General features: G+C 45.4%; 1 protein-coding gene across 1 annotated transcript in view; it reads right to left on the bottom strand.

Annotated features, from left to right (window-relative positions):
- The window catches only part of PLB1 (phospholipase B1), a 604,804-nt gene that overhangs the window by 313,555 nt on the left and 269,518 nt on the right, over positions 1–21,731 (bottom strand). Inside the window, exon 29 of the mRNA XM_086926127.1 lies at positions 9,430–9,525. Within this exon, the coding sequence (XP_086782253.1) occupies positions 9,430–9,525 (96 nt within the window). The remainder of the gene's footprint in view (positions 1–9,429; positions 9,526–21,731) is intronic.

The following is a 21,731-nucleotide window of genomic DNA, read 5'->3' as shown; positions in this document are numbered from 1 at the left end:
TCCCACTATCTGGGGCATACTGGAGGTATCAGGTAGGCTAGTTGGCCCCTAAGGACCCAGAGCAGAGCACGCCAGGAAGCACGCCAGGAAGTGCGTTTGCAGAGTGGTGGGGAAAGTGGGCGTGGGCTGCTATGAGAATTTAGCAATCCCGCTGTGTGGGGCTTACTGGAGGTAACAGGAGGGGTAGTTGGCCCCCAAGGTTGACCTTGAGGGCCAACTAACTCCCCTGTTACGTCTAGTAAGTCTCACACAGTGGGATTGCTAAGAGGTCTTCACAGGCCACGCTCACCTTTCTCCACCACTCTGAAAACGCGCCTCCTGGCACAGTACTGGTTGGGGGATAAAGTCCACTTTACTCCTGAGGGACTTAGGAAGCCAAGTAGCCCTCCTGCTACCTCCTGTAAGTCCTACGTTGTGGAATTCCTGAGCGTTGGTTAGAGGCCCAGGTCCCTTTTTGCACCACTCTGCAAACGCGATTACTACCTTAGAGTTAGAATGTAGCATTTAAAAAACCTTAGAAATTCACTAAAAAAATATAGGTTTCAGAGGATCCTACAGTTGGGCATCCATTATGTTGGATGTAATGCCCTCACACACCCTTTCAGGTGTCATGCTTCATCATCTGGGCTTGCTCCTCATTGGGTCGGCGGTGCAATACCCAACGGGCAACACCTCAAAGAGGGGCTCTTTGGCGGAGATCTTCTATCCAACTGCCGTTTAGATGAAGTGCAGGTGTGGGGGCCAGAGGTGCGTAGACGTGCTGGTGTGAGTTCAAATAAAGCTCGGAGTACCAAGTATGTCTTTATTCTGGCGGATCCTCTGGAACCCTACAACATCCTTCACTCCACAGGGATACGTACATTCCGCTAGCATAAGGAACACCCCAGCAAAATTTTTGGTAATCACTGATGACATCTCAAATGACATCACTGATGCATCACTGATGACATCATCCACGTAATATCTGATGCACCTCCTCACACCCTAATATAACCTTTGATACACCCACTCTAAAATACAGACTAGCATTCTCGAAACAATAGACACATCAATAGCAGTTAGTACATACCCACTCACTGATTCATAGGTCTACACACACATCCACTCACTAACCCATAGTCACTCATACACGCAATCACTCATCAATACAGCCACTGATATGTGAACTCATACACCTATACAGACACCCAGAAACCGCCACTCACCCAGAGTTACTCAACCACCTAGTCAGTCAACCAAAGAATCGATAACACTGCCATTTAGTCACCTATACAGTTATACACACACCACTTCACTTATTCATGCACATTGTAGCACATAGTTACTCTCTTCTACAATCACTGACACAAGCACACATTCATCCACACAGCCACTCTCACAATCACTCACTCTCACATTTAGTCACTTATATACACCAACACTCACATATACTGCCTTTCACATATGTAGTTACTTACACATATACCACAGAGACATCCATTCATTCACCAACCCAGCCATATGCACAGTCAGTCACCCATGCAACCCCTCACAGAAGCATTCATGAACCCATACACCCAGTGAATCACCCACTCACTCATCTATGCAGGGAGGCATACACACCCTCAACCACCCACCCAGACACTCATGCACCCATACAGGTACTCAGAGAACTAATCAATAACCCATATAGAAACTCATGTAGCTACTCACCAACCCATGCAGCCACTTACCCACCAACTGACAGACTGATACAGACATTCACACAGATTAGTCATTCACCCATGCATTCACTAAGATACGTTTAATCACTCACTTATACAGTCAGTCACACACCCACTAAATCATCCATTCAGACACTCGTACACCCACTCATTCTTCAATACACCATGGCATAGATATACATAACATTCATCAACTTTTTAGAGACACTCATAGTCACTGGATGATGCCATCAGTGATGTCATTTGAGATGTCATCAGTGATGTCACTGACCATGTCATGAGTGATGTAATATGTGACGTCATCAGTAGTGAATTGTGGCGGCGCTAATTATAGTTAGCTTAACTAACTATAACGACTGAATTTCTCTGGTTTTGTATGAATAGAATGTTCAACTAACTATAGCGTCCCTGAAAACTGTGTTTTTTTCAGTGCCTATATATATAAATTTATTTGTGAATTTTATATAATTTTAAAATTATAAAATAAATTATAATTACGTTCATTGATTGTTTTAAAGTAAATATATATATGAAGTATTATGCATGTGTGTTTACCTTTTTTAATTAAGTTTATTTATTATACTTTTTTAAATTTATATTAAATCCACTTAATTTTTTATATTAATGTTATTATTTAACATGTTTAATATGTACTATTTTATTTTATATATATATATATATATATATATATATATATATATATATATATATATATATATATATATATATATATATATATATAAAATTGAATATTTTGTACAACTATATTTATTGCATCGATATTTTTTCTCTCGATATTTTTGTACTTACCTTTTTAGGTATAGGGAGTCGATATTTTTGCATTCTATATTTTTTGCATTACTATTTTTTACTTCTATATTTTTAATATCAGTATTTTGTCGGTGAACCGGTATGAAGTAAGTATTGAATTGTAATAGATATGTATATGTATTTACAAATTTCAAATAAAAATACCAACATGGCATTATAAGACATTTGAAAAGAAGGGAAAGTAAGATAGGCTATACTTTTTTTAAATTAAGTATTTGTTGGCTGTGCATTTTTTTAGTTTAATATTGCATATCATGTAACTGTAAAGTATTATAAGATGAGCACAATAAAATTAGAGTGGAGGAAGAGGGCTTGCGTAAGTAGAAGTGTGATAGCTGTTTTATTTTAAAGTGCATTGGAAGTCCTAGTAAATGTTGAAATGGATTGAACTTTAGTTAAATTGTTTAATGCCCATATTCTAAGTTAGAGAGTGATTGTGGTGGGAGTGCTGCTGTGTTATGTCTGAAGCCTAAAAGTTTGGAAGATGTTGAGTGAAGGTTGGTGTCATAGTGCAAAAGATGGAATGTGAGAAGTATGTAGTATGTGGATTGTGTTAGTTTATTCGGAATAGTTTAATCAATTTGATCATACAGCCATTGCAAAACACTTTTTCAAATTATGGGGCCGATTATGATAGCGGATAATCTGCATCCTCCGGGCCTGCGGAAGCCACCGACGGCCCGGAGGATGCGGATTATACGCTGCGGACTGAGAAACGACCCCCCGTCAGATTAGGATGGCTGGGGCATCTTTTTTCAGTCCGCCGCTTTTCCGCCGCGGTCGCCTTCCGACCGCGGCGGAAAATCTCTAACATGGCTGGCGGTGTTAATCAGACACCGCCAGCCATATTAGGATGGTGGCGCTCCTATGCCTTTCCATGGCGGCATTTCCGCCGTGGAAAGGCATACAGTGTTTTCGTCGGGGGCCCGTTGCGGGCCCCCAGGGGTGAAGGTGGGGTGGGGGGTGCACATGGGGGGTACCTATGGTACCCCCCTGCCTTTGCGTGCACGAAGCGGCAGGCACCACGTGGTGCCTGCAGCTTCGTGCATGTAAAGGTAAACATACATTTTTTTAACATTGCGGCGTTTGCTGCTTCAAGCAGCACCCGCCGCAATGTTAAAAATACAGGATGTGACCGTCAGGGTGGCGGTCACATCCTAATTAGCACGGAGGGACCGCTGCTGCCCCTGCAGACGGTCCCTCTTTCTCTGGGGTGGCGGACGGACGCAGGTCCGTCCGCCATCCCTTAATTGGGAGGCACTTCACAAATTCTTCAATGTGGTGAAATTTAACACAAATATAATTTCCGTCTTTTTCACAAAACAGCCATTTCAGGGCTGTGCACTGCAAAGGGCTAGGTAGGTTAGGTATGGTTGGTTTGATACTCTAAGTATGACAGGTTAGGTGTCATTGGTAGGTGCGTTAAGTACAGTAGGTAAGTACAGGAGGTTAGGTATGCCTGGAAGATTTAGTAGGTTGGGTGTGTTAGGATGAGTACTGGTGGTTAGGTTTGGTGGTTAGATGTGATAGTTGATGCATGTCTAGCAGATAGGTAAGGTATGAGGGTATGATAGTGGCTTATAAGAGGTTAGGGACGATAGCCTAGGTAGGATAGGTGTGGGAGGTTAGTGCATTAGGTATGGTTGGTAGGTGTGATACGTAGGTTCAGTGTGGTAGGTAAATTAGGTTAGGTTGGTAGTTAGTTATAATAGGTTAGCTATGTTAGTTTAATTAATGTATGGTAGGCATGTATGTCATATATAGTCAGTAGATATGTATGGTAGGTAGGTATGTTAGCTATAATAGGTATGATATAGTAAGTTAGCGATAATGGGTAGGTAGTGTGCAGCTATGCTTAGTTATGGTAGATGTGATAGGCACAGTAAGTTAGGTATGTCAGAGTAGGCAAAGTATGTAGATATGATAGGAAAGTAGGATAACTAGGTATGGTGACTGTGGTACATAAGTTTGGTAGGCTGCATATGGTAGCGTAGGTAGGTATGATAAGTTGCATTTGGTAGATATGGTAGGTACTTACGTATAGTATAGTTGGTTGGGCATGTTCGGTATGTTGGGTAGATATGGTAGATATGTTAGGTTAAGTGTGATAGGTAAGGTATGGTAGGTAAGTATTGTAGGCAGTTTGTATTAAAGATGCACACAGTGAAAAGACCAAACAATAGAAGAGAACTCTTTTGCTTTGTAGCCTATTCTCACTATGGTTCTTTAACCAGAACTGCAGCATTGTTGCATCTTCAAAAAAGCCTATGCGTGCGTAGCTCTTTCTTTGGAAACAAAAAAGCTGTAAATTCAACATGTTTTCATGAGAGAAAAGTACAACTATATAATGTGCAAAGGTGATTAGTGAACAGCATGGGGTCTTTATGACAGGCTAATGTAGTCACTAGCAGCACCTTCTAAAGAAAAAAAACATACATCAGCAATTAAATGATGTTATGTCAGTAAAGTAAATACATAAAGAACACCATGTTTTTCAATCGCAAGCTGTACCTAAGTAGCACGAGGGAAGGGAGAATCTGGTGTATTACATATAACCTATTCGTTCGATAATCAATGTTGTGTGATAAGATGTATCTTTCTCTCCTGCATAGGAGCAATGAGTTTAGAAAGTAAAGGAGATATAATGGTTGCCAACATGTGAGGAATAATTTTTACACCCCGACAGAGTAAAGAGGTTTGATAGAAAGATGTGCAGAGAGTAGAGTTCTGGTGTTTATTGTTTTTTTAAGCGTGAAAAATAGAGCCCTCAAGAAGCCTTTTTGTGTAGCCTCTGCATGTAAAACACAACATAATAAATGCTCCCTGAAGTTTAAAGAAGGTCTTTCAACATTTCCATTGTCTATTCTGTAGTACTAGGAAGCTGAACAATGACTTGCAATAATTCTGAAAGAATAGTAAGTGGTAACAGTTTTTCCTGCTACCACTTATTAATTTTATTTTGTGCCACTGGGTGTACCAAAGAATCAACAATCTATATGTGTACATTTCAATAACAACTTCCATACATCTCATCTACAGCACACACAGCACTCATAACCCTACAGACGACTTGCCGTCATGCTGTGTGGACGCCTAGCCCTGACCACTCTGGAACTGTCCTCGTTTACTTATAAAAATAAAATGTTCTGATTAAATAATGGTGTTTTCACCATCTGCCAGGACCACTACAGTTGTGCATGCTGTAGTGGAGAATGAATAGCACTGTACTCTAGAGGTCATGGTGTACATTGGTGAGTCCAGACTGTATCCCTAGGGGAAATTTATATTGCTGGTGGGAGATATTATGAATGTTTCAAATGATTTTTCCCTTGTGCTGGTGAGATAATGAATACAAAAGGGGAGATGGACTATTATAAATAGTCTCACCCAATTGAGGCATCAGAAAAGGGAAAAACATGACACTGGTAAAAAATCAGCCCCAAAAAGAATATGAATTAATGAAATCATCTATAGAGCCCCAGCTACTCCACAACTTTAGAAACTCTATAGATGACGACGGGAGTACTCTCCCAAAAATTTCTATACAATTCCTTTTGAATCATTATGGATTCTTGAACTATATGGAGATATTGAACATATTTATGATGGATGGGGACCTGACTATTTGAAGAGAATACGACTTTACCTAGTCTTATATAGTATTGGACCACAGACAGGTCATACCTGGAATGTGGTGTTTGACTTCGTGAAGAGTCTCTTATGCCCCCAAAAAGTCATTGGGTGACTGTTTCCCAGGACGAAACACGTGTCGGCTTTGCTTTTCTCGCTACATTTTGTACGATTCCAATGAATATTGTATGAAGACTGACTTTGTGATGGAAATCTCACGTTTGTGAAGAGAAAATAAAATAAAATAAAAGGAACTGATTTAATGAACTTATGACATGGAAAGAATATGATTAGGTTTCTCTTTTCTCTTAAGACTTAATATTTGCTGTGTTGTGCTCGCGGACAATAATTATTTTTACTCCAAGGAGTGCCCCGGTGCTGCCCTGAAAGTGAGGCAGCGGATTATAATAGGTTTGAAACAAAGAGGTGAGTTTTTAATACTTTCCTGAACTGTCTCTCAAGTGCAAGTATAGCGGGAGCTTGTTCCAGGCCCTGCTCGCAAGAAAAGAGAAGGAATGACCACCAGCTCTCGCCAAACGGAATTTAGGAGTGTGAACTACATACCAGAGATGATGCCGACCTCAATACTCTACAGAAAGCATAGTAGGAGATTCTCTTTGTAAAATAATAAAAACCCCCTCTGAACCCACAACACATAGAAATCATAGCTTTAAACATTATCTTCTTTTTAATCGGTCATGCAGTGCAGTAGAGACAAGGGGGCATATTATCAAGAACGGCGTTAAAATTATCGCTGCTTTAGCAGCAAGAAACTGCCGCTTAATCGGCGATAATGTGCTTGAAAATATGCCGTAGAGAATTCCCAAAGAAGCCCAGGTTCATACCAGAATCTGGGGGTGTATGGGAATTCTCAAGGGCATATTATCAAGCCCATTATCGCCATTTTAGTGGCAGTTTTCTGCCGCTAAACTGGTGTTAATTTTTAACGCCGTTCTTGATAATATGCCCCAAAGTCCCCTTCTTGACAGGCTCATTATGGGTCGGGCAGCTGCATTTTGGACATTCTGCAGTTTCCAGATCAAATAGTCCAGTAAGTCAATGTAAAGGCAATTAGAGTAATCTAACATAGAGGTGATCACCTCATGGATAACAGTCCTCCTAGTTTCGGCTGAGAGGAAATCCAGGACTTTCCGCAAGGAACTTAAGTGACCAAAACAGGTCCCAACCACCAATCCGGTCTGATTGTCAAAAGATAATTTGTCATTGATTATAACCTTCCTGATGTTTAGCTGAATTTACTAGGGGAAGAAGAGATGGCAGTGGGACTACCATGAAAAGCCAGTCAGAAAGGGACATCCTAACCCCTACGGTGGTGCCTGCGCAGGCACCGCATCTATTGTAGGGAAAGGAGTCTGACCGCCGTGCCAACGGGATCTTGGATCCTGTCGAAGGCAGCAGTCTAACCCTCCAACATTATCGCTCCGACTGCCTGCATTGTAATGCTTTGGTCAGACCATTGCCTTGTATATCGGGCGGACGGCCACTTTTGGCCTGTCGGTGGCGGACCGCACAACAGCATAAGGAGGGCCTTTATTGTTAAGGGAAGCCCGCAGATCTAAAAAAAACTTTCGCTAAAACAAAAGTTTCACATTACCATAGTAGTCCCTGGCAATGAAAGGAACTACTTTGTTTGTGGATTTGCACCTTTTGAAATGGCAGAATGTTGTCACTCACTGTGAAATTAACCAGTGTCTAAGATGGGCTCATCCACTGCCCCATTCTGTAAGCTGTAGTGAACCTAAAAAAAGTGACTGACACAATAAAGGGGCAAATGGATGAAGAGGGCTGGCAGAAAGCCCATATAGGTAAGTATATTATACATATAATTATAGCAAAATCAAAATGTCTTTGTCAAGCTTAAACCTAAAAAGGTTAAACACTACTGATAAAGGTGTATCTTGCACTAACCTTGGTTTTTCTTCAGCTTATGCCCGCAGAGGTGCTGGGCTGATTTAATTGAAGTTGACACATTCTACTCTGACCAAAAGCCAAAAAAGTTCCACATTCTTAATGAAGTATTTACAGCTCTTTTTAAGTCAAGAAGTCTTTCAATTTAAAGTATTCTAGGTTTTCAATGAGGTGTCCAGCCCCTCCCCATACATTGCAGCAGGGCAAACCTGCTGAAATGAACACAACAAAAATGCCCCATTAGAAGCGGGGTAAATGAATGATATGAGGCCAATGATCATGATTGCGTGATATATATCACACTAGAACCAGTCTGATTATATTAGGAGCGATAAACATTAAGTTCATTTCCGTGCCAGCTTTCAATATAAGCAATACATTTCCTGCCAGAGTTTATCATATGCAATACATTTCCTGTTCCTAGTCACAACAAAGTATCCTTCCATAAATGTATGTTAGTGTGGGTGTAGACATGAATCAGTCCCTGCTTGTCTAATTTCTGCCTACTTTGGTACTTGTGTGTAGCAACAAATGTTTTGATAAGATCTCAGCATGTTGTGCCACAGGCCCTGTACCCATGCAATAAGTAGTGCTGAACAAAAGCAATTAACTAAAATATTAACCAACGAAACGTTTCAGCCTGGGTTGACGGCATCTTTTTATACCAAGAAAGAACACAATTTGATTCTTTTCATATCCCATCACTCCATGGTCTTACAGGAGTAATTCCCTTTCCAAGCCAATGCATTCTATACCAAATGTCAAGTGCAAAGTTTTTTTATAGGAATCCCCATATTGTTGCAAATTCTCTTCAATTAAAAATAATGGCACATTAAGAAACAGTAGAAATGCAAAGCAAGTCAAGCACATAATGTAAATAATTCCTATTGGAATGCACAATCATCCTTATTGGGCAGCCACCATTTCTCACATTGTAGCTACAAATATGAAGAAGAAACACAACCAACTGTGAATCTGACCCTTCCTTTGAAGACTTTAAAAACAAATTGGTATATGCTAGTGTTTGTAAAATGTCCTCTGCGTGGGCTGCTTACTGGCTTGACCTGCCGATTGGCTGGAGAGTGATGCTCGCTGGTCAAGAAACATGCATTACAATGCTGTCCTTTCTGACTCTACAGTGCAGCCGCTGACACCACAAATGGATGCTGCCCTACTGTAGACAAGCATAATGGTGTCCTCTTCTCTCGCTTTCACCGAGCCCTCAAAAGAAGGATCTGATCTAAAACTACCTAAAACAGCTGGTATGCCCATGAGTACTGATAGACACAGCCATCAAAGCTCTACATTTCATATAGGATCCGTTTATGGTTCTTACCGAGTCAATCTCCTGTGCCACTGTCGTTGTTGGTGGTGTGGGGTAGGTTGGATAAATATAATCGCTGTTATTGAATGTCCTCAGGAAGGGCTGGTCCTACATGAAGAAAAATAAAGTAGAAGTGTAAACGATGGGCACTACGACATTCCGCATTTTAGATGGTCTGAACGCAAAGAATGACTACACAAAAGCATACTAAGCCTACGGAGTGTGTTTATTTGACCCCAAGACCTCACCAGAAACAAGAGAGTTCTAACATGTTCTGACGGGGGAACATATTGTCAGATATGAATACAAAGAAGGTATCCATTGCATTGGTTGCCCAATGAAAAAGACTTAGGGCATAATTACGAGTTTGGGCATCCTACTGTAGACGGTGCAACGCGCCGTCTACTTAAGGACCGCCAAACTCATGTTGTGACTGCCCGCCACACTAGGAGTTAAATTCTGGTCTGGCCGATGCTCCTGCGAGGTCTGACATCAGCAGTCTGCTAGACCCATAGAAGAGCCTATTATGTAGACCACCGCAGTCCAAGCGCTGACTGCACCTTCCTGCACAGTGTAGCATATATGCCACACCGTTCAGGAAGGGAGGGTGCAAATCCAGGGGGGCACTACATGTGTCCCACGCATACACCCTCAGGGCGAAATCCTTTGTTGCTATTCAGCCACCCTTTTCATGGCAAGTTTACGGCCATGAAACTGCAGTGAAATGGCAACTCAGAATATGTTCGGTGGTGCGAGCTGCTGCACCACCAGCAAATTCCTGCTAGTGAAAGCCCGCCTGCCCAGCGGGATCCTTGACCTTTGGTCTCGTAGTGGTCCAACCGCCGTAGTCAGCATACTGCGGGCGGTTTTTGATACACAGGTCTGTTTGCAGACAGCAGGTGTTTTTTATGTTCTGCTCAAAGCTTCTTTAAGGTGTTTTTAAGGCATACCAGGATTCCTGAAGTGTCTTAGAGCAGGGAAGCAAAACACCTCTGCTCTTGAAGGGAAACAGCCATTTGAACGCAACTTTCACAACGCACTACCATTACAACAAAACTTTACAACGCAGAATCCATTACAACGCATGCCATTACAACGCAGATGCTATTACAACGCATGCCATTACAACGTAAGTATGGGTAAGTGTTGTGTATTTAATTTAATTTCAACCCCTACACTATCCAACACTTACCCTACTATTACACCCCCTTGGAGTTAGAATAGTAATTTTAACCACTACACTATCCAACATTTACACTATTACATTCCCATTAATTAAAATAAAAAAAATACTTACCCATACTTACGTTGTAATGGCATGCGTTGTAATAGCATCTGCGTTGTAATGGCATGCGTTGTAATGGGATGTACCATGTTACAACGCATACCATTACAACTACCTACCATTACAACGCGACCATTACAACGCATACCATTACAACGCATAGCGCTTAGAGGTGCTGGATAGTGGTAAGTATAATTTACTATTCTAACTCCAGTCCCCGTGGACACTAGGGAAGGTGTTGGATAGTAAATTATACTTATTCCCTATCCTAGAGCGCCCCCCAGCGCAATGCGTTGTAATGGTATGCGTTGTAAAAGTTGCGTTGTAATAGTAGGTAGTTGTAAAAGTTGCGTTGTAACAGGTGTATACCGTTGTAATGTCATGCGTTGTAATGGATCCTGCTGTAAAAGCTTTGTTGTAATGGTATGCGTTGTGAATGTATGCCTTGTAACGTCATACATTCCTCTTGAGACATACGCAATTTCAGGTTAGCAAATCCAAGAGGGGTTCCCAAGAGATGAGTGTACAATGAACAGAATTGGGGGAGATATTGTCATTACACTTGGTCTTCCCGTAATCCTGGCTGTTTCTTAGACACAGAACTGCTTGTTAGCCTTTCATCCTTCAATGTGTTAGAGATTGAAAGCATTCGTATAGGTCCATTCAACCAGTTCCCAAAGGCTATTAAAGGGCTCTTGCCTTAGACACCATTTGGCTTAATTGCTGTCATCATCTTTGAGTAATGTGTGCCTTGCCAGTGACTGATAAAGATCTGAAATCAGCTACGTGAACAAACTCAGTGGGTTCACTAAGGCGCACTCTCCTAGCACAAGACATGCGGAGCACTGTATTATATACTTATCTTTCCTTGGGACAGTCTCATAGCCAGGAGGTTATCTGAAAGGTGCCACACAGATCTGGGCTGTCAGGATATGCAATGCCACACACATCTAGCTGTTTTTGCACCTCAATTTATGTTACTTCATTAGATTGAACGTGCTACAAGACATATGGGCCAGATGTATCAAAGGGTTTTGTCCATTCTGTGTCTATGGGGAAATATATTGATACATATGGCCCTAGTCATTTCGTATAAGGAATATCGGGTCCTTATTGTTCCACCCAAGGCTTGTAGCATCATTGCAAAATGTCCAGTCCCCTCTCGCATGTACAATATGAAAAATGCTTTTAGATCATGGGAGATTTGCTGCTCTAAAATCTTATGAGATCCAAAGTCTGACAATACCCACATGTTTTAACTTTTGATCAGCTCATCCTGCAGGCTCAAAATCTAATTTCATAGTGGAAAAAACAAAAAGGATGGACAGCAATTTAGATCATGTTCCAGAAAAAGGTAATGGTTGACATACATATTAATTCACTGATTTCTTTTTGTCTTCCATCCTTGGTGGTTTCATGTAGATTAATTAATCACAATGTCTGTTTCAGAGATGTGCAACATACAACAAATTCTAGCTTAAAATGACTCTCATCACAAGTCCGGCTGAGGGAAATCAATCAATCAATCAGAGTACTTGTAAAGCGCACTACTCACCCGTGAGGGTCTCAAGGCGCTGAGGGGAGGGGGGTACCGCTACTGCTCGAAAAGCCAGGTCTTGCGGAGTCTTCTGAAGGCGAGTAGGTCTTGGGTCTGCCGTAGGTGGGTAGGGAAGGTGTTCCAGGTCTTGGCGGCAAGGTAGGAGAAGGATCTGCCACCTGAGGTCGTTCGTTGGATGCGGGGAACAGTGGCGAGGGCGAGGCTGGTGGAGCGGAGCTGGTGGGTGGGGGTATAGAAGCTGAGTCTGCTGTTCAGGTAGGCTTTTCCGGCATTGTGGAATGCTTTGTGTGCATGGGTGAGGAGCTTGAAGGTGATCCTTTTGTCGAGGGAAGCCAGTGTAGGTCTCTCAGGTAAGGGGTGATGTAGCTGTGGCTGGGGACGTTGACGATCACTTGGGCGGAGGTGTTTTGGATGAGTTGTAGTCGTTGTAAGTGTTTGGCTGGGATTCCTGCGTAGAGTGCGTTGCCGTAGTCCAGTCTGCTGCTGATGAGGGCTTGTGTCACCGTTCTTCTTGTTTCAGTCGGGATCCACTTGTAGATCTAGGGGAGCGTGCGGAGGGTGTTGTAGCAGGAGGAGGAGATGGTTTTGACCTGCTTAGACATGGAGAGGGAAGATGCGAGGATGAATCCTAGGTTGCGTGCATGGTCGGTGGGTGTCGGTGCTGCTCCCAGTGTGGTCGGACACCAGGCGTCGTCCCAGGCTGAGGGGGTGGGTCCGAGGATGAGGACCTCCGTCTTGTCCGAGTTCAGTTTCAGATGGCTGCTCCTCATTCAGTCGGCCACGGCCTTCATTCCCTCGTGGAGGTTTGTTTTGGCGGTGTGTGGGTTCTTTGTGAGGGAGAGGATGAGCTGGGTGTCGTCGGCGTAGGAGATGATGTTGAGGTCGTGATGGCGGGCCACTTGTGCAAGGGGGACCATGTAGACGTTGAACAGCGTTGGGCTGAGGGATGAGCTATGGGGGACGCCGCAGATGATGTCTGTGGCTTCGGATCGAAAGGGCGGGAGGAGGACGCTCTGGGTTCCGCCGTAGAGGAAGGACGTGTTCCAGTCAAGGGCCTTCTCTTGGATTCCGACTTCTTGGAGGCGTGTCTTTAGAGTGCGATGGCAGACCGTGTCGAAGGCGGCTGACAGGTCCAGGAGGATGAGGGCTGATGTTTCGCCGTTGTCTAGTTGGCGCCTGATGTCGTCTGTGGCAGCGATGAGGGCTGTCTCGGTGCTGTGGTTTCGTCTGAATCCGGACTGGGACGGGTCCAAGATGTTGTTGTCTTCGAGGTGGCGAGCCAATTGCATGTGGACGATTTTCTCGATGACCTTTGCCGGGAACGGGTGCAGGGAGATGGGCCGGAAGTTCTTTAGGTCCTTGGGGTCCGCCTTGGGCTTCTTGAGGAGGGCGTTGATTTCGGTGTGCTTCCAGCTTTCTGGGAATGTCGCTGTTTCGAAGGAGATGTTGATGACCTTCCGTAGTTGGGGTGCGATGGCTGCTTCTGCTTTGTTGAATACGTGGTGTGGGCACAGGTCTGACGGAGATCCTGAGTGGATGGAGTTCATGACCTTGTGTGTCTCGTTGTCGTTGACGTTGGGCCAGGAGGTCAGGCGGTTGGCGCTGGTGGTGTTCACAGGGGAGGTGGAGTCTGGCGTAGTCGGGGCGGTCGTGGTGTTGAAGCTGTCATGGATGTCAGCGATCTTGCGGTAGAAGAAGATGGCCAGTGAGTCGCACAGTTCTTGTGAGAGCGGGATGACGTTGGCGTTGGCGCTGGTGTTGGAGAGTTCTTTTACGATGCTGAAGACCTCTTTGCTGTGCATTGTTATCAAGGCGGTCTTTGAAGGAGGATCACTTGGCTAATCTGATGAAGTGGTGATGTCTGCGGGTGGCGTCCTTGTGGGCTGTGTGGTTGTCTGGTGTGCGTTCATGGAGCCATTTCTTCTCCAGTTTCCGGCATTCGCTTTTGGAGGTCTGGAGCTTGTCGGTGAACCAGGTGGCTCTCTTGTTGGCGTGGCTGTTGGAGGGTTTCTTGAGTGAGGCGAGGGTGTTGGCGCAGTTGTTGATCCACTGTCTGAGGATGTGGGCTGCCGCGTCTGGGTTGGTGGGGTCGGTGGGTGGGTTCTGGGCGAGTTTGGGGATCAGATGGTCTTTGGTGACTTTGCTCCAGCAGCGGCGAGGCAGCTGTTGGGTGCGGTGGTGTGTGGTTGGTTTCTTGAAGGTGAAATGGATGCAGCGGTGGTCGGTCCAGTGGAGTTCGGTGGTGTGGTCGAAGGCGATGTGGGTGGTTGTGGAGAAGATGGGGTCCAGCGTGTGGCCGGCGGGGTGGGTGCGGTGACGAGTTGTCTCAGGCCGAGGTTGGCGAGGTTGGCGGTCAGCGTGGCGGAGTAGACGTCGTTGTTGTTCTCGAGGTGGAAGTCCAGGTCCCCGAGGAGGATGTAGTCTGTGGAGGTGAGTGCGTGGGTGCTGGAGAGGTAGGCTATGGAGTCGCTGAACTGAGCCCGGGGCCCGGGGGGTCTGTAGACGAGAGTTTCTCTGAGGGTGGAGTTGGGGTCGGTGTGGATCCGGAAGTGCAGGTGTTCGGCAGTGTTGAGGGTGTCGTCTGCGTGGGTGGCGACCTTGAGGGTGGACTTGTGGACAATGGCTATTCCTCCTCCGATTCCGTTGGCGAGTTCCCTGCGGGTGATCTTGGAGCCGTCTGGGATGGCTATGGCGATGTCGGGGGCTGAGGAGTCATTCCACCAGGTCTCGGAAAGGAAGGCCACGTCTGGGGCGGAGGTGTCGAGCAGATCCCAGAGCTCGACGCCGAGTTTGAGTCCGGAGCGGGTGTTGAGGAGTATGCAGCGGAGGTGGTTAGGTCCAGTCCTTGGAGGTTTGTTGGCTCTGTTGCAGGTAAAGCTGCAGGTGCGGCAGGAGAAGGGTCCGTGGGTCCGTTTCGGGGCGGCCTGGAAGCAGGTGTGGTTTCGGCCAGCGTTGAGTGCGTGGAGGGTGCTGGCGTTGTTGCGGAGTCTGGTGTTGCGGTGTTCGTGGGGTCCAGGGATTCTGGCACTGAGCGCGGTCCAGGCGTGGACAGGCGCAGACGCTCTTGCCTTAGGCGCGCCTTTGGCTCGCCCACTGCGCGCGTCTGCTGTGTGGCCGCGCAGCGTCCGGCATATATGGGGAGGTGGGAGGGAGGAGCAGCTGGGAGGCAGGAGGCGGGAGGCGGGAGCAGCGAGTGTGCGGGGGGCGGAGAAACAGTGGGACAGAAAGCAGAATGGGATGCAAAGAGGGGGAAAACAGTGGCACAGAGGTCAAAAACGGGGCACAGAAACGGGGGTTGAGCTCACTTACAAGCGGGTACTCAGCAGCGGCAGCAGAAGCACACTAGCAGAGCTGCGTGGATGGGGAGCGACCCGCCAGGAAAATTGTAAGGAACTGGGTATTTCAGCACTGGATTTCATTAACACATCCTTACATCAATTCATTGGTTTTGAGCTTCCCTGCATGCAATAGTAACGCTCTTCAGAATGTGGCTGCTTGAACAAATGGTCCTCATTAACAAATATTTTTTGTTGCCATCGAATTACATTTATCTTATATGGAGAAGCCCTTTAATGGTTATTAAGAGCTTGGGACTGACCTATGTCCCAAAGTGACTATCGTCATCGGTTCATCATGCTACCTAAAAATTAGGCATGGGCGGTGAATCCCGTTCCGCTCGCGGAATTTGTGGAATTTGGGTAATTTTGCGTTCCACGAAATTGCCCAAAATTCTGCGTTCCGCGGCTTCACAGAATTATTTGCTTGTTCACGTTCTCAAAATGCGTGTTCGTAAGATATTTCTCCCAGAGTACGCAAACAGCAATCGTGAACAGGAAAAAAGCACCGCGAACAAGCAATTCTGCGTGTTCGCGGAATTTCTGTGTGTTCGGGGTAATTTTTTACCATTTCGCTGAACTTTGCGTAGCGCAACTACCCATATTCCGCCCACTCCTACTAAAAATGGTTGGAGAGATCACATTTTCAGAACTAAAATATAAACTTGTGATGGTGGTAAGCTGGCCACCAGATTATGGAACAGCCTACACTAAGAGATGGACACCTTTTTCCCCGTCAAGGTTTTTTTTCACTTTAGTTACAAATACAGTAGTACACAGGAACCAAAAAAAGCTTTTGGTAAGTACATGCAGGTAAAATATACACATCCCATGATACAGTCAACAATGCATGCTTTCGTATGCCACCCCAATGCGTGTTCATCTAATCCCCACATCGCTAATGCACTAGCCATTTCAATCATCTGTTTAACATAAGCAGTGTATACACTTAAGTCCTGGGCATATACCAACTGTAGCAAAGAGAATAAAATAAGATTGAAGAGGTGCCTGTGACAACTTAGCCCACTCCGGTAGGAACTATACCGTGGTCTGCCTGCGTGGGGGGGTGCTTGTTGCTGTGCCTGAAGATATGCCCTGAAAAGTCCCCAGACATCTTTGAGCCTGGAAGTGGAGGGGCTGGGGGATGCGGGGGGTGGGGGGGCGTTGTTGCGTAAATGTCACTGTTTGTAGAGCAAGATGCCATGCTCTTCAGCCATCCTTTTACCGAGGGCGTTGCTCTGCCACCCCAGTAGATTGCCACTTTCCTGTTGGCCAGGAGTAAACTAATAGGAACAAACCTGCGGGTTGCCTGCGGGACCTGTATAACATATCCCAGCAATGCAATCTCAGGGAATTGGGTCATTGGTACCTTGATCATGTCACGATCCCATGAATGGCCACCCAATATGAGTGTACGTTCGGACAGGTCCAAGCAAGATGAGCGAAGTCAGCATTTGGAGCGTTGCATCTGGTGCAATGATGTGATATGATAGGGTCTATTCTATGGAGTCTGGCAGGGGTAATGTACATCCTTATTTAGAAACTTAAAGTGAATTAATTTGTGTTCGCTTTTGAGGGAGACCTTTTTCGTGACCGCACAGCAGGCATCCCATTGTTTGTCCGAGATCGGACTAGCTAAGTCCTCCTCCCATGCTTTGCGTATTTTGTCACCATTCACCGGCAGTAGTAGCAGCGCATGCTCTATAGAGCTGGGACACTATGTGTATCCCTCTCTCACTGCCAATCACCTTAGTAAGGGGGGGGGGAGGAAGGGGGTTCCAGAGGGTAGTCTGGGAAAGTAGCCCACAGGGCAGAATGAATACACAGAAGGACAAATCTGTCCATGAATGTGGCGTCAGAGAAGAGAGATTCATCATCAGGGTGTGTGTGTGTGTGTGTATACTTGTAAAGCGCACTATCACCTGACAGGCATCCTGGCGCTGTATACCGCTGTGGAACCCTTCCTGGCTTTCCCTGTGAGATGCCCTCTACTGGTCACCCCCAAGGTGAAGCCAGGCATCCCAGCGCTTTTGGGCTGTTCTGGAGATTAAGCAAGCTATTGCCCAGAGTTGCAGAGTGGGGACCCATGATTAGAGTAGGCACCGAGGCGAGAATTATCGAGTCTGTGGACATTGAGCCCAAGACCCTGCCGCGTCGGGAATTGAACCCTGGTCCCGGGTCAGACCTCTGCTTCAGGGTCTGCCGCTTCTAACCAGTGAGCTACACTTCTCCTAGGGTCAAATACATGTCCGTTTGGTAATAGGTCGCCCATCTTAGTAATGTCAAATTTATGGCATGTCTTCTGTATTAACTTTTCGCTAGTTATGGGAATCATTTTAGGGTTTGGGAGTGGGAGTTCTGATGAGTAGAGTAGTGGAGTGTGTGTAACATGACGCAATTGTTCCCAAGCCCAGCTAGTGGTCGATGCAGGTTGGATATTGTTGGGGTCTTTGGGGAAACCCTTCGATGATATCGCCGCTAGTGAGTCTGGTAGGACTAAGTCCGACTCCGGTCGGAGATATGGGATTCTGGCGTCGGGGTGGTACCATGCCTGTGCAAAACTACACTGAGCAGCTAAATAATATAGTCTGAGATCGGTGGCCCAAAACCACCTCTACCGCAGGGGAGCGTCATTACCCTCCAGTTAATCCTGGGGTGTCCACCTCCCATACTAGCCTTATTAAATGGGAACGAATAGTTAAAAAAATTCTTTGTGAGTGGAATAGGGATCTTTTGAAATAAATATAAAAATTTAGGAAGCACAACCATTTTAATAAGAGAAACTCGAACCGCCACGGACAGTGGGAGTTGCAGTCATTTCTCGATCTGTGTCTCCAATTTAGTAACAGCTCTCCCGTAATTACGGCAAATGATCTGCTCCATATTGCGAAGTATATGTATGCCTAGATATTTGACCGAATCAGTATTCCATTCCAGAGGGATTTCAAGGTCCCATTGGACTGTACTGGCAGTGAGTGGAAAAATGACAGATTTGTTCCAGTTGATTCCCAGTCCGGAATACACACCAAAACGCAATATTTCCAGAATGAGGGGGTCCAAGTTAGTCTGGGGGTTACGAACATATAAAACTGTATCATCTGCATATAATGAGACTAATAACGGGCCACTACGAAACTGTAACCCTTGATGCAAGTGTTTTTCTTGAAAGTGCCATATAAGGGGGTCCATGGCCAAAATGAACAACAGCGGTGACAGCAGGCAGCCCTGTCTGGTGCCGCATGATAGTGAGAAAGGGGGGTCAATGTACCGTTTAGTCCGAGCCGTCGGTTGACTATATAGCAGGGCAGTAGTGGCAATGAAACCAAACGGCATTCCCATGTGCTGCATGATGGATAAAATGAAAGGCCATTCAAGGGAATCAAATGCCTTTTCCGTATCTAATAGGATAGCCGCCTAAGGGGTTTCAGGGTTGATTCTGTGTAACGTGTTAAACAAAGTGCGTAGATAGATTGAATGCAGTCGATCAGTGAGGTATGAATCCAGACTAAGCATGGGCGAATTTTGCGAATTCGCGATCCGCGAATTTGCGAATTCGCGATCCGCAAAATTCGCGAATTTGTGGATTTTTGTTTTTTTGCGTGTTCGCGGGGTTTTTTGCGTGTTCGCGGGGTTTTTTGCGTGTTTGCAGGGATTTTTGCGTCTTTGCGAGCCGCTTGCATAGCGAAGTTACCCATGCAGTCGTTTATGGGAGAGGGAGAGATAGATAGATAGATAGATAGATAGATAGATAGATAGATAGATAGATAGATAGATAGAGAGAGAAAGAGAGGGAGAGAGAGAACAAGAGAAAGAAAGAGAGGCCGGATCTCTGAAGGGCCAGATTCCTGAGTTGCCCCTACAGAACATACAGCTTTTTATTTTTAGCAAAATGCATATGAAAATTGTGCTGTAAAGGTCTCTTTTAGTTTAACCCCTCCTGACAACTCAAAATGGGTGTATTTGCCATCCTCTCCCTTCTTCCTGTTTTTTATATCTGTAAGTGCTTCCTGATGAGGTTTAATTCCTTGGACAGGTGCCTCGTTGCCTACTTGTAACTATTCTCTGACCCTGCTCAAGGGTCAGAGCAGGGTCAGAGAATAGTTGCAAGTAGGCAACGAGGCGCCAGGAAGCAATTAGCAATTTGTTTGTAACCCTTTTGTAAAAGGTTACAAAGAAATTAGGTTCAGCTTTTGCACCTGCTGTTGTAACCCTTGCTTGGCTGAAAATTCGTCCCCGCTGATTCGCGGATTTTACCACGATTTTGACAGATTCGCGGATCGCGAAATCGCGGAAAATCCGCAAATTCGCCCGCGAAACGGATTTTACGTCCACCCTTAATCCAGACTGGGTCGGGGAGATTACAGACTCCATTAAGAGAGACAGTCGGCATGCCAGAGCCTTAGCCAGTATTTTGTAGTCTAATTTTAGAAGCAACAAGGGACAATAGGAGCCACATAATAAGGGGTCTTTGCCGGGGTTAGGGAGTAAAATAATGACCGCCCCACGCAGGGTGGGGGTTAGCACCTGCTGCTCAGGCGCTTTCAAGGAGATGGGGAATGAATAATTCTTTATAAGCCGTATAAAAGTCAGCTGTGAAACCATCAAGCCCCGGAGCAGATGAGCTCCTCAGGGCAGAGATGGCCTCATCTATACTTTCCTCCGATATGGGTACAGCAAAAAAATGTCCTGCATGAACTTGTCAAGGTACACTAACGCCACCTTGGATAGATAATTCTCTTGATCTGTTTTATCTGTGTCCAGTTTAGTGGTGTATAAAGCCTTAAAATAGGAAAGGAATTTCCCCTGGACATCCAGGGGGTCCGTGATTCGATGCCCTAATGCGGTTATCAACTCAGGGATGTATTCCTTACTACAGGGGGGGTCTAATAATTTGAGCTAGTATTCAGCCTGGTCGCTCGCCCTCGCCGTACACCCTGGTGCTATGATACTTTCCTATAAAAAGTATTTCCCTCTCAGCTGTGTCTCTGAATTCTGTGAGTAGGAAAGCCTACGCACGTCTAGGTCGGGCCAGTCGCCTGGAGCCTTTCAGTGTCTAATGTTCCTAATTCCTGCTCCAGCCGGGCTAACGTGTTGCGCAAATCTTGCAACACACCTGTGTTCTTGGATATGCATACTCCCCTCATGTAGGCTTTAAACCCTCCCACAGCATTACCCCGGTGTCTACTGAGCCAGTGTTAAGGGAAAAGTAGTCTTCTATTGCCTCCCGTAGCTCCCCTGGAAATACTTCATCATCTAGCGCGCGGCTGGGGAATCTCCACTGCCTTTCAAAACCCTCAGGGTGCGGTACCTTCAAAGGTAACAATACTGGAGAGTGGTCTGAGAATGTTCGTAGGAGTATCTTTTACTGCCTGGCACCAGCTGGTTGAATCTGGGGAAACAAGCCAATAGTGTAGCCTCATCCATGTGTTATGACAACTAATGTAATGAGTGAAGTCAGTGTGGTGTGGGCTTTCTGTCCTACCTATGTCATTTAGGGCAAAGTGTTTGCCCGTGGTTTGGGTTCCAGAGCGCTAGATGTAGTGTCACGTGATAAACCCTGAACAATGTTAAACTCACCTCCTACCGAAAGTAGAACCAGGCTCAGCTGTGCCAAGTTGGAAAGCGGGGTGTAATATAAGTCAGGGGAGTCATTATCCGGGCCGTATACACAGACCAATGCTAATTTGTGTCCCATTAAGGCACCCAGTACAATAATATATCTACCTTCGCTGTCATGGAGTACTGAATTCAAATGTCATGGAAGCCGCTTATGGATGAGTATTGCAGTGCCCCTTGCATAGTTACAAAATATCTGTGTGTTCCCCAGCTTTCGGCAAAGTGGGACTGATCGGTAGGAGGCAGATGAGTATCTTGTAAGAATGCTACATCTACCTTGTGATGCAGTAGATACTGTGTTACCTGACTTTTTTTGCCCGTGTTATTCAGTCCACGGACGTTCCAGGTAGCCAAGACTACTTTCGAGGGGCCAGCGTTATGTCCTATCTGAGCAATGGTAGAGGCGAGAATGAGTATTGAATGAAAATCGACCCCATGTACCTATCACCATCGGTAATCTGTGTATTTAAAGATGTCCCAGTGTAGCTAAACAGTCCGGGGTGTCAAACGTACATCTAGG

This window comes from Lissotriton vulgaris, chromosome 6 (genome assembly GCF_964263255.1).
Source record: "Lissotriton vulgaris chromosome 6, aLisVul1.2, whole genome shotgun sequence".
In the NCBI taxonomy this organism is placed as follows: domain Eukaryota; kingdom Metazoa; phylum Chordata; class Amphibia; order Caudata; family Salamandridae; genus Lissotriton; species Lissotriton vulgaris.
The sequence above is the reverse complement of the archived record's forward strand: the minus strand, read 5'-3'. Positions and strand labels throughout refer to the sequence as shown.